Source organism: Gadus chalcogrammus, chromosome 22 (assembly GCF_026213295.1).
Source record: "Gadus chalcogrammus isolate NIFS_2021 chromosome 22, NIFS_Gcha_1.0, whole genome shotgun sequence".
NCBI classification, from domain to species: domain Eukaryota; kingdom Metazoa; phylum Chordata; class Actinopteri; order Gadiformes; family Gadidae; genus Gadus; species Gadus chalcogrammus.
In genome coordinates this window covers 6,265,130-6,277,894 of record NC_079433.1, presented here as the reverse complement: position 1 = coordinate 6,277,894, position 12,765 = coordinate 6,265,130, and the positions used below count along the sequence as shown (strand labels likewise).

Here is a 12,765-nt window from a genome sequence, read left to right as displayed (position 1 = left end):
TAGTTTCAAGAAACTTCTGTATATGCATGTAGACTATAGAGTTTAGTTCGGCCATAATTGAAGCAGCAATTAAGTACCTAAATAGAGTTTGTCCAAAAAACCTCATTAGAATCTGAACACTGTAATCAACAGAAATAATGGTACTCATTAGTAAACATGTCATCGTTTCAAATCAATCATCTACATATTACAATGATCGTTGAGTGACTCGAAAGGCTAAAGTAAAACGCATCGTTTCCCCTCATCAAACATATTTATAAAGAATAAGATATTCTCTCAGTTTGTTTTTCATCCACATTCTAGCAGAGCTCTTCAGTGGGACGACGGCAGAAGTACACAGGCGGTTCTTTAGCGGCGTACCTGTTGTCACGGCGACCACGCAGCAGTTGGGCAGGAGTGCGGAGGAAAACGTGTCCTTATCTTCCTCCTAAGACTAAGAGTTCTGCCGAAAAGTAAAAAAAAAAAAAAAAACGCTGTCCCTTTAAGACACATGGTCCCCGATAATTCACAGATCGTTCGTATCGTTCGGCTATCGGTTATCGGGCCGTGGCGGTCCGTTAAGCGCTGGCTCGTCGCCAGGTGGACCGGTGCAGACGGACGCGTTCGCACACCTCGGCTCACTCGGCACCTCACTTAACTGATTGTCGAGTTCTTTGTATAATTGTGCAAAAGTTTCTACAATATGTTAGGCGTCGTCCCCTTTGTCATTTCCTGCTTTGTTGTTGTTTCCCGGCAACCACTCCAGTTCTTTGATGGATTATGTTAAGCAGGTTGAACTCTGAGCAGGTGTGGTGGAAAATTGACAAATGATGAATAGATGATGATAATATTGAGTATATAGTCAGGAGGAGGAGAAGGCTGAGAGAAGAGTCTCAGACCTCCGTGAGTCATGATCCATAGTTCTGGTTGACAAGCTGAGGAGAAAAAAGAAAATGCAATGATTATAATAATCCTGTGTATTTGTATTTTTTATAGCAAACATAAAATAGAACTGTTGTTTATTCTATACATCATGATTATTGATCTGTTTAGTTAGTTTGAAATAAACTGAGATACACGCAAGTAATAAAATAAAGTCATTATAACTTTCATCAAAGTACTCCTTAATAAACCATTTCTCGGAAAGACCATGAACCAAAGAACTAGGTTCATTCCTGTTGGCAATAGAAAAGACTGAAGTGGTCAGATTATAAAATATCAATAGACTCAGACAGAACACAAATAGATGTCAAAACCTGGACACTTCTCGACTAAAGTAGTTAGATACATACTTGTCCCACATGACACACACAACACACAAAAGATATAAAACATTGAACCTTCATAAACATAGGAAGACAGTCAGGTAGGTTGCTTCCAACTCCTTCTATCAAGTGAGTATTTAGTATTTAGTGAGTATTGAAGTGGAGGATTTGCCTTCTGGCAACAGCTGTTCTGCAGAAATAACTAAATGATAATAAAACAACAATCTGAATGCGGGAATAAAAGAATAATCAAGGGCAGTGAACTCTGGAGGCAATTGCCAGTGGCTTCACACGACTCCTCCACGATACAGAGACTGAGAAAGAGAGTGTCTAGTGTCATAAGACCCATGCGTCATATCCTTCGCCCACCAGCCCAGTCTCAGCAGAACCAGGGTATCCTAAAGATTCTCGAGGTTTACTGCATCGCGCCAGTTGGATGACTCAGCTGTTCTATTCCCCCGTCAGTTTTGTGTAATTTTAGAAACATAACTTTATCATCCCTACTCTGTATGTTGTGTGTATATATATATATATATATATCTCCCTCTCTCAGGTAACAAAACTTCATGAACTGCACAAACTGTTACTTTATAAACGACCAACATCTAGCCGTTTCACAGTAAAAGCATATGTAGGCGACAGTCATTAGTTGAGTCGACGAGTGTGTGTATGTGTGTGCGTTGGTAAGATAGACGCAACCCTCTCATCCGTATACTGTTGTCATCGTTACCAACGGATTCGATTTTTCCTAATTTATAATTTTTTCCTGAGATGTCGTTTCGAAGGATATCAGAAAATGTGCACACTACAAAACCGCCTTTGTTTTGAGGGAGTGACCACCAAACTCTGAGCCCTAAAGAGAAGAGGCCTACAATATTTTGGCTGACCCGGTCAACTCTCACGCACGCAGCAAAACAAACCTGGTCGGTGAGGATTCGAGACTTGATATCAGGAACCACTCCCACTCTCAGCTCGTCTTCCACCGCCATGAGTCTAAATATAGAGAGGGCAAAGAGGAAGCAAACACATACCAGCATGAAGCCAGATGCTGTTTTACCACAGGGGGACATTTTTGCTTTCAATGATTTTAAAATTAAAATCTTTTTTTTTTTACTTACTTCTGGCTACATTCCCTTTACAGCTGTCCTGACAGTCTTCCCCCAAAACTGAACTGTCTAGGACATAGATAGGTTCACATTTCATCAAACCACTAGCCTAGCTGACCCTTGCACAGACACAAACGGGTCGTAGTTAAAAGTACTTAACGCATATTTAACTCAACACTGGTCTTCAATCGCTTAAGTTAGATACATGGTGAACGTATTTGAATATACTATACTTAAAGGTGACATAGTATACCACCAGGTGTGAGTGTGATTAGCCGTTACAAGCCATTTTTTACATCGGCCAAGTCAAGTCAAGTAAAATCACAAGTGGGCGTGTCCACCTAGATGAGTGTTGGATAGATCAGTCTACCAGCCTACCCAGTGGACTGTAGCAAACGTTGCTCATCTATCCGTCATACATCTAGGTGGACACGCCCACTTGTGATGCCAGAAGAGGCTGATTTTCAAAACGGCTTGTAACGGCTAATCACACTCACACCAGGTGGTATGATATGTCTCCTTTAATTTACATTAGACATTCCACTAACATCACACACCTCTGGATGAAATTCATTTCCGACTCTTGAATTCTTTCTGTTCTGTTCTACAGAAGTTTTCATCTAATAACATAAGATACGACGATTAACAATAACAGCAGACAACGAAGACATCTTATGAGCGCAACGCAGCCCATCCCAACCTTTTGTGGCCGTTTGACCCCTACTGAAGCGACCCCAAACTTCTTGGGGGTCACACGCCCATAATATCAAAGTGGGCCAATAAAAGTATGCATATTGCAAGTGATTACTGGTAGTTTGCTCGCGGCTATGATTAAATTAGTCACTCCGCATCTATATACAACAGGAACCTTATGAGACCTTTCAAAGATTTTTAAATTATGTTTTTTCATTAAAAGTGTCAATGTGAATATCGTATCAGTCAGCAATCTCCCTGTGAGACCCCCATATGCATTGCAGGGGTACCGGCCCAAGGTTGGAAAACACTGCAATAACAAAACATTTGAAAAAGCGGATAACACAACAAGAGGACATCTTCTTTTGTACAACAACAGTGGAGCACAAGAAGCAGTATTTTCCATTGAGTTCTCGGACTCCTGTGTTGAAGTGGAACCCCCGAGCTCGGATCATTTCTTGTATAAGGGAGTTCTGCTTCATACGGCAGAAGAAATAACTCTAACTGATGTGTTGCGTAACATACTGAAGAGTATGCACTGTTCACGTGCCCGAGACAAAAATATTTTTCCGTGGAATGAAAAGAGGAAAGGTTGGACCTTTGATGCCATTGGCCTGGAGATTTCATGTTTCCTGATTTACTGATTTCAATGATTTACCCTGAAGTGGAGTTGCCATTGCAGATCACGGTGTTTTCCACGACAAACGTTAGGCAGTAGAACTCTCTTGTATTAGAACGTAACCGAGCGTGAAGGTCCCCCTCAAATCAAAAATCCCCACAAACATCCATGTGTACGTTTTCTCTTGTTATAAACATCAAATAACATAGAAACGGCAGAGACAGGGGGAGAGCGAGGGGGAGAGAGAGAGAGAGAGAGAGAGAGAGAGAGAGAGAGAGAGAGAGAGAGAGAGAGAGAGAGAGAGAGAGAGAGAGAGAGAGAGAGAGAGAGAGAGAGCTAGAGAGACAGAGAGAGACAGACAGATAGCGAGACAGAGAGACTTTGAGAGCTTTGGTTTCTTCTTTCTTGGTCAATTCCAATGTCAGAGTGTGATTATGTGTTTATGTGTATATGCAAGTGTGTGTGCATGTGAGTGCACGCATGTGTGCACGTGTGTGTTTCCGCTCGCGCGCGCGTGTGTGTGTGTGTGTGTGATACCTGTTGATGATGCCCTTCAGCTGGCCGTCCTTCTCCACCTGCTGCTGCTTGAGGCGCCGCTCGCTGTCGTCCAGCCGGCTCTGGTACTGCTGCAGGATCTTGCTTGTGGTCTGCTCCTGGCTCACCAGCCGCTGCTCGTACTCCTCCAGCTTACGGTGGGACATCTTCAGACGCTCCTTCAGCGAGTAGATCTCCTCCTCGTACTCCCGCGCCTGGACGAGGAGGAGGAGGAGGAGGAGGAGGAGGAAGATGAGGGGAAGAGGAGGAGGGGAGGAGGAGGAAGAGGAGGAGGAGGAGGAGGAGGAGGAGGAGGGGAAGAGGAGGAGGAGGAGGAGGAGGAGGAGGAGGAGGGGAAGAGGAGGAAGAGGAGGAGGAGGGGAAGAGGAGGAGGAGGAGAGAGAAGAAGGCGAAGGAGGAGGAGGAGGAGGGGAAGGAGAAGGGGAAGGAAGAGGGGGGGCAAGGAGGAGGAGAAGGGGGAGGAGCAGGAGGAGGAGGACAAGGAGGAGAGGGAGCAGAGAGAGAGATGAGAGGCTGCTGGGTGAGGCGAGTGTTTAGAACAAGGATGGAGCCAAGATGGCCACTCTGAATAGGGAGCATTGGCAACGGCCTCCATTGAGGATAAACAACAGCCTAATGACTATCCTCTGCACGGTAGTTTTCAAAATGAGCAAAGGCTTCTATTTTTACCCATTGTATCTTAATTCACATTTGTATGTATTCGTTTATCGTATCTCATTTTAGTTTTTTACGATTATTATCTACTTTTTTTAGATCTTATTAAACTTTTTGCCCACTTTGGCAATAAATGTAAATTAAGAGTTTGCAAAAGAGAGAGACAAAGAAAGAAAGACAGAGAAAGAGGGAAAGAGAGATGTAGAGGTAAATGTCAGTGTTGTTAGAGATTGTGTGGATAAAGGCCTGCAATGGGATACCATCATAACCTTTGGCATACATAACGTGTGCAACTTTTTCACCTTTAAATGTTAATTACCAATAACAGTGGACAATAACTTATCGAGGGTGAAAGTACAATTTAAAACAAAGCGTAGGCCTCCTTCACTTCATGCCTGCCTTATTTGAGTTTAACCTGTTCTGCGGTTACCCTTTCACTGCCATTTGTAACTAAACAAGATTAGAAACACAACGCATCACCTCAGTGGAGGATTTTAACAGCGGACCAAAATGTCACACTTCTTTGGGAATCTAGTTCTATGAGGATTTAAAAGTGGCCCAAATAACTATAACTTTTGGATTGGAAATGTTAGCACTTCAAAAGTCCCCCACACAGAAATAATAAACACAAACTTAAATACACACACAGACACACTCACACACACAAAAACATAAATGCAACCCAATAGAGACATACATAGAGAGAGAGACACACCCACACAAAAACATAAATAAAGCCCAATAGAGACACACATCGAGAGAGAGACACAGACACACACACACACACACACACACACACACACACACACACACACACACACACACACACACACACACACACACACACACACACACACACACACACACACACACACACACACACACACACAGAGACAAACGCACAAATAAACCCAAAATCATCCAGGCCCAAAGCGTGGGTCGTCGCCTTCATTTAAATAAAATTAGATAAGATCTTAAATAACATTGTCTTCTAACACTTGGAGAGGAGAAAGAGCGGGGGCGGGGGGAGAAAATACAATTTAAACACAGAACCGACGGCTTTCTGGTACCCTTTCCAGCCGGGATTCGTCCATGCTCTTGGAGTACTCCTTCAGCTGGTTCTCGCGGTCGGGCCGCAGGCTCTCGATGTCGGCCGAGAGGTGGGGCATGTTGGACACCCAGGCCACCGTCCGCTCGTTGAGGCCGGGCGTGGCCAAGGTCGACGGGGACGCCTGGGGGGACAAAGATGGCCGACGATCGGGGTCAGGGCAAGGCTTTTGGTTTTTGTTTGCTCATTGTGCGATAAAAGCATTTTTTTTTAATAAAAAACATTTTTTTTTCAATAAACTTTCTTTATAGATAACACCTTTTAAAATAATAATATTAATAATTCTTTTTTAAATAAATGAAAAAATTTAATCAATTTAGTTACCGGTAGTCATTATTTATATCTCGTCGATGATATCTATTAAAGTCCTTTTTTTTCTTACATCTCTTGTTTTATTGTTGTTATTCTGTTATCTTTTAAATCGAAGAAAAAAACACCAGTAGACCAACTGTCTCCTCCATGCTTAAAATATGCTAACAAGCTTCTTCTGGATAATTGAATGAAACAGTCATCATCAGCAGTTCATCAATGGCCAGCTGGTCGATTACAACAGATTGAATCACAAAATAGATTTGGGATTGAGCTCATCACTATGTCCCCATGCTACAGCAGCACATCAGTGTGCGAGTGTAGCATAGTATTCTCCTGCTTATCATTTTACATCTTACATTATTAAAAGGAAGCTTTAACTCAGCTTAAACTCAAGATTAAAATCAGGTTCTCTGCTACTGAAAACCAACCAATCGACCAAAAGACTACACACAGAGCCCAGCCATAGCCCTGTGGCTAGCCTTTTTGCTAATTCCTTGCTGTAATGAACTACAAGGGAGCGAGTCATACACAGTTTTCCGTCATTAAGGACTCTCAACCTCTGCAGTCGCTCGCAGGCGTTTCCGTGCCACAAAGGGAGTCTCAAATATTTATGCATTTCAAATGTGCTTAATTATCCCTGAATTTGTATGCATGAGAGAACGATTTTCACACGATAGCATAAATACATTCTTTCCTAATTCATTTTTCTCGTCTCTTTCGTCAAACCATTAGTTAGTCAGCTTGAAAATATTAAGCATTAACGTTTTACTAATCCTTCTCCCTCTTTATTTCATGATTTGGCAACACTTTAGGTTCAGGGCACATGAATGAAGCATACATTAGTCAATGCAGGAATAAGCATTAATATATAGAATTAGCGTAGGGGATAGGGAAAGGTTTTGGGTTGGGATTAGGGTTAGTGGTTTAGGGTTATGACCCTAACCCTATTAAATAATGTCTCAATTATTACCGCAATGTAATGTAGGCATGAACACCATTAGCAAACATGAACACCATTGGTAAATAATTACTAGAGCATTACCGGTCTAGTAATTCTGTTAGTTAACTGTTACTTAACTGTTAATTAACTGTTAGATAATACTTATTACTGCATTAACTAATGTTAATGAATGGTTACATAATTGATGATTAATTCACCCATATTGTAAAGTGTTATCCTTTATTTCTTAAGTAACGACTAAGTAAGGAATAATCACCGAGAGGCCGGGCAATAAACAGTTTGATATGCCCGGCTCGTGGACGGCTTACCGCCCGAGACGAAGTCGAGGGCGGTAACCTTCCGCGAGCCGGGCATATCAAACTGTTTATTGCCCGGCCTTGAGGTGATTATTCTGTTTATTCTACTTCGCGCCGGCCAACATAATAAAACAATTCAAATACTTTAATAATTAGCCTTTTTCTTATTCGTATTGCATGCTTATTAAATGTATACTCTGTTTAAGTTCATCTCCCTCGAAAAGTAGTTCCCTTTAGAACTACGGTGAATAACGTTAGCTCACCTGTAGGTAACTCGTTTCTATAGCAACCACACAAGGCTGGATCTGATCACTAGTTCAATAACGTAGTTGCTACATTCATATCAAGTCAGTTTTAATGACGATCGATCAAACATGCACTCCTTGGTTTATTTTTACTATGGACTTCATGTTGGAAATGTATGCAATAGAAAACGATACAAGGGGCATATTGATCTACTGTGCTCAGTCAGCAGCAAGTAGAACCGACAAGTCAGCGGGCAATATGCCGGATTAATGCACCCCTCCCAGCCAATCAGAATTGAGCATTCTTAAATGAAGTAGAATAAATTGCATTAGTTTATTCTTTAATCCTTTCTTTCTTTAAATGAGCTGTGTTTCAGTCGGTCAATCAATAAATCCATCAATAATCCATCCAACCATTAATAAATGAATCAATCAATTACTCAGACTGCCGGCTAGAGGACACAGGTGTGTGTGTAGCTCACCTGTTTACCGGCCACCGGCTTCAACAGGTGTGGCTGGGGAGGCTGGAGCTGCGAGGGGGCGGCTTTCTTGCTGCTCTTGGTGGGCGTGTCCGTTGACTCCTCCCCCGCCCCCGCCCCCGCCCCAGGCCCCGCCCCCTGGGTCTCCCTGACCGAGCTGGTCTGGTATGGCAGGCCCGGAGCTGGGCTCTCCGTCACGGCATTCTGGGACTCCTGTTGCTGCTGCTGCTGCTGTTGCTGCTGTTGTTGTTGTTGCTGCTGCTGCTGCTGCTGCTGTTGTTGTTGTTGCTGTTGTTGTTGTTGTTGCTGCTGCTGTTGCTGTTGTTGAAGTTGTTGTTGCTGTTGATGCTGTTGAAGCTGCTGCTGCTGAAGCTGCTGCTGCTGGAGCTGCTGCTGCTGAAGCTGCTGCTGCTGAAGCTGTTGTTGTTGCTGATGTTGCTGCTGTTGATGCTGTTGATGCTGTTGATGATGCGACTGCTGCTGTTGCTGTGGCGACGGCTGCAGCGGCTGCGGCTGCTGCTGCGACGCCTGAGTCTGCAGCGGGCGGGGCATGGGCTGGCGGGGCATGCCGGCGAAGCTGGTGTCGGGCGACTCCAGGAGGAGGTTCCTGCTCTGGGGGCGGGCCCTGGGGGGCGTGGCCGTGTTGACGGAGCGCTGCGAGCGCAGGTGCTGGCCCGGCGACGGCCCCGAGCCCGCCATGGACGCCTGGCGGGCGTGGTGCAGCACGGTGGTGGGGGGCGTGGCCAGGGAGGCGGGGGTGCCCGTGCCCGTGGAGGTCTGGGGGGCCATGCCCATCATCATCTGCTGCTGCAGGGACTCCTGGCACAGAGAGAGGAACGTCAGCTTTACAGATGACAGCAGATTAGATCAGTTACACAAATTCATCTCAATAGAGCCATTCGTCAACGTACACTTACTATTCGTAAGTGATTAAAGATAGGGTCGGCAATTTTAAGGCAACCAGCCAGATTTTGAAGTTGTCCGACCCAAAAAAATGTCCAGCCCTCCTATCAAAGCCACTTACCCGAAACAGGTGACTAGCGCGCTAGCTTTAGCGAAAGGTCTGCTTAGCCTTATGGAAGACTCCGGTCAAGCACAATGAGTGCCTGGCGAGAGTGTGGGCAGGTAGCAGGGTAGGTCGAGATGTCAAGTGATGCAAAGAGAGTTTCCAAAAAAATAGGACAAAAATACTCCCAAAATAAATTGCCTACCCTCCCTTTAATTAAAACGTGAGCTTAAACTTTAAAATATTAATCATTGCCCTGACATCTAAATTATTCAGTTAGTTTGTTATTCTCTTATCAAAAAGCGGAGATCAGAACAAGTCATACGAACATACACAGACTCAATTCAACAGGGATATGAATGCGCAAGAGAAGGACGACTATAAAACTAACAAACAAGCTCTGAAACGCCATGACTCGGCTATTTATGTACAGATTGGTCACACTTCTGCGCAGGCAAATTGGGACATCATCTGACAACACAAAGACCCGAATGTGTGAAGAAAACGTGGGCTGGAGGAGGAAGTGGACAATCCAAAAATGCCTGACTGTTTGGGTGAAATAACGTCGCACAGGCCAGCTAATATGAGGATAATATTGGGCTGCAGGGATTACGGTGTCAAAACTTTAGGTGTCCTTATGTGCTCAAGGGAAAGGGGGAAACTCAAGATGAGGGAAACAAGTACAGCAGTAAGTATTATGCCAGTGTGTCTGACAAGCTGGTAAAATACCAGCTGGTCAAACACACTTGTCTCTAGGGTGGGATCTGTATTTTCCAGCACAAAATAAAAAGTCAACTTTACATAATTGTTTCTAAAAGGGTTGAGTTGAATGTATTTGACATTATGCTGGTGTTGCACGAAGAAGGGGGCTGGAATAGTGCTGTGGTGCTGCCAGAACTGCAAAGATCTGGGTTTGATCCCCGATGGAGCCTGGACTGTTGAACAAGATGCCATAACCCCTCCTGCTCCTGATCGATCTGAATTCACGGGAGAAAAAGCTGTTGCTAAATGACTAAATAATAAAATTGGGAAATAATTGTAAATCAAATAACAATCCAAGCTATGAGATGACAATTCAAATAGAATATATTCTATATTTTGGGTCAATACAACTCTATGTTATTCTCTGATATGTTATTGTCGGTGGTCATTTCACTCAAACAAACATTTATAGTTGAAGGTCACCTTTTGACCGATCTGCTTTGAATTGCTTCATCCATCCTATCATAGTTATTATCACACAGCCAGCCTGTGGAGAGGGCTTCACAGACACAACACCTCCCCCTCAACGGACACCGCTCGCTCCCCCTCAACCGACACCCTCCCTCCCCTCTCCACAGTCACAAAACATTCCCCTTTCACACACGCACCACCTGTTCAGCCACCTTCAGCCCAACCTCCCTCCACAAACACCCCCGTCTCCCCATCCACAGACACCCTAACCTCGCCCTCCACAGTCACCGCAACCTCCCTCCGGACACCTCCCCCTTCGCCTGCTGCCCCCCCCCGGTCGTACCTGGAACCCCTCCAGAGACACCCACCTCTCCCCCATGGCCACCCCATCCTCCCCATACACAGACACCAACACCCCCTGCTGCCCCGGTCGTACCTGGAACCCCTCCACAGACACCCACCTCTCCCCCATGGCCACCCCACCCTCCCCTTACACAGACACCAACACCCCCTGCTGCCCCGGTCGTACCTGGAACCCCTCCAGAGACACCCACCTCTCCCCCATGGCCACCCCACCCTCCCCATACACAGACACCAACACCCCCTGCTGCCCCGGTCGTACCTGGACCTGCAGGGAGAGCTGGCGCCAGGCGAAGTCGTTCTGGCCCAGGCTCTGGCCCTGGCCCGTGTTCTGCCGGGTGAAGTCGTCGCTGTAGCTGTGCGAGTGGACGATGCTGGGCTGCACCAGGCTGGTCTGCGAGCGCAGCGCCGACAGGTCCTCGCTGCGGGAGAAGGCGCTGTTCCCGAAGGCCGCCGCCGCCGCCGCCGCCGGCCCGCCATAGTCCAGGTGGCCGTTCTCCGGCTCGGGGGCGAGCAGCACCGGGGGCGGGGCGTGCTGCGGCTGGCCGTGGGGGTGGGCGTGGGCGTGGGCGTGGGGGTGCGGGTGGGCCGGGGAGTTCTGCGAGGCCAGGTGGAACAGGGGGTTCTGGAAGGAGAGGGGGTAGTGCATGGCGGCGGCGGCGGCCTGCTGCTGCTGCGACAGCGACTCGGTGGGGCCGCCGATGTGGCCCATCTGGCCGTGACGCAGGCCCGACCCGCTGGACCCGCCGCCGCCGCCGCCACCGCCCCCCATGCGCAGCGGACCCCCGCCCCCGCCCAGGTTGCCGAAGCTGTGGCCCAGGCCGGCAATGGAGGCCTGGGAGGAGGTGAGCATCTCCCCCACCGAGTTGAGGTTGGAGATGCTGTTCATGCGCGAGTCCTGCAGGTCCATCATGGACACGCTCTTGTTGACGCTGTGGACCTGGGGGGGGGGCAGGGGGAGGCACAGGGGGAGGCACAGGGGGAGTCAGGGGGAGTCAGGCATCGGCGGGCATCTCGCTGCGGTAATTTCGAGTGTTTCGGAAAAATAACACATTAGGCCGATATATTTTTGTGCCGACTTTCATCCCAATAAATGCTGTTGTGATGCTGTTATGTTAGGGAAGATATCCGTCAAAAAACATTATTCTTCGTGTTCAAGAAGCAACAGTGAGAATCTGTGCGTAAGTGAAGCCATGACTAATCCATTTAATGTTCCATAATAAAACATTTCATCAAACTAATGTCCACAGTAGGCCTATTAACTTCATGAGGGACAAATTAAATGCACAAACTATGAACAGGACGCAGACAAATCCCCTTTATAGCTATACATCATCTTCGAGTTTAATTTGAATCCCAACCAATAAAAATACAACAAAAAACCCTCGTGAGTTCACCGCCCCGTAACCGCCAGGAGAGGACGGGGTAGAGAGGCACCGTTCAGGGTGTGTGGGGTGGGCTGTGCGGGGTGGGGGTGTGGTGCTGCTCCAGGTGGGGTGGGGTTCACGGCGGGGTGCGGTTGGGGGGTACCTTGGGGTCGGGCTCGGTGATGTCTGAGCTGCTGGTGCAGTAGGCGGGGCTGGAGCGGGCCAGGGGCGGGCGCGTGACGTAGAACACCTCCCTGGAGTTGGAGCGCAGGTCCCTCTCGGCGCTGCGCCGCATGTTGAGGTGGGAGGACAGCGCCTCCACGGCCGAGAGCCCCGTGGTGGGGGAGGGCAGCCGGGAGATGTCTATGGAGCTGGGGAGGCGAGGGGAACGAGGGCGTTGGTGCTGAACGATGAGGTAACTGCTCTGTTATAGTGTTGACGCTGAGTGAGGTCGGCAATGCTAACTTATATAGGAATGCTAGCTTATAGTGGGAATGCTAACTTATAGTGGGAATGCTAGCTTATAGTGGGAATGCTAGCTTATAGTGGGAATGCTAACTTGTAGTGGGAATGCTAGCTTATAGTGG

At 46.9% G+C, this 12,765-nt stretch overlaps 1 protein-coding gene across 1 annotated transcript in view; it reads right to left on the bottom strand.

The window, feature by feature from the left end:
- Positions 1–1,531: 1,531 nt before the first annotated feature.
- Positions 1,532–12,765, bottom strand: part of LOC130376226 (ras/Rap GTPase-activating protein SynGAP-like) — a 37,411-nt gene continuing 26,177 nt past the window's right edge. The window contains exons 13-20 of the mRNA XM_056583447.1: positions 12,342–12,549; positions 11,074–11,751; positions 8,801–9,091; positions 8,276–8,527; positions 5,942–6,103; positions 4,200–4,411; positions 2,165–2,237; positions 1,532–1,558 (exon numbers count right to left, since the gene is read on the bottom strand). Coding sequence (XP_056439422.1) covers positions 1,532–1,558; positions 2,165–2,237; positions 4,200–4,411; positions 5,942–6,103; positions 8,276–8,527; positions 8,801–9,091; positions 11,074–11,751; positions 12,342–12,549 — 1,903 coding nt within the window. The remainder of the gene's footprint in view (positions 1,559–2,164; positions 2,238–4,199; positions 4,412–5,941; positions 6,104–8,275; positions 8,528–8,800; positions 9,092–11,073; positions 11,752–12,341; positions 12,550–12,765) is intronic.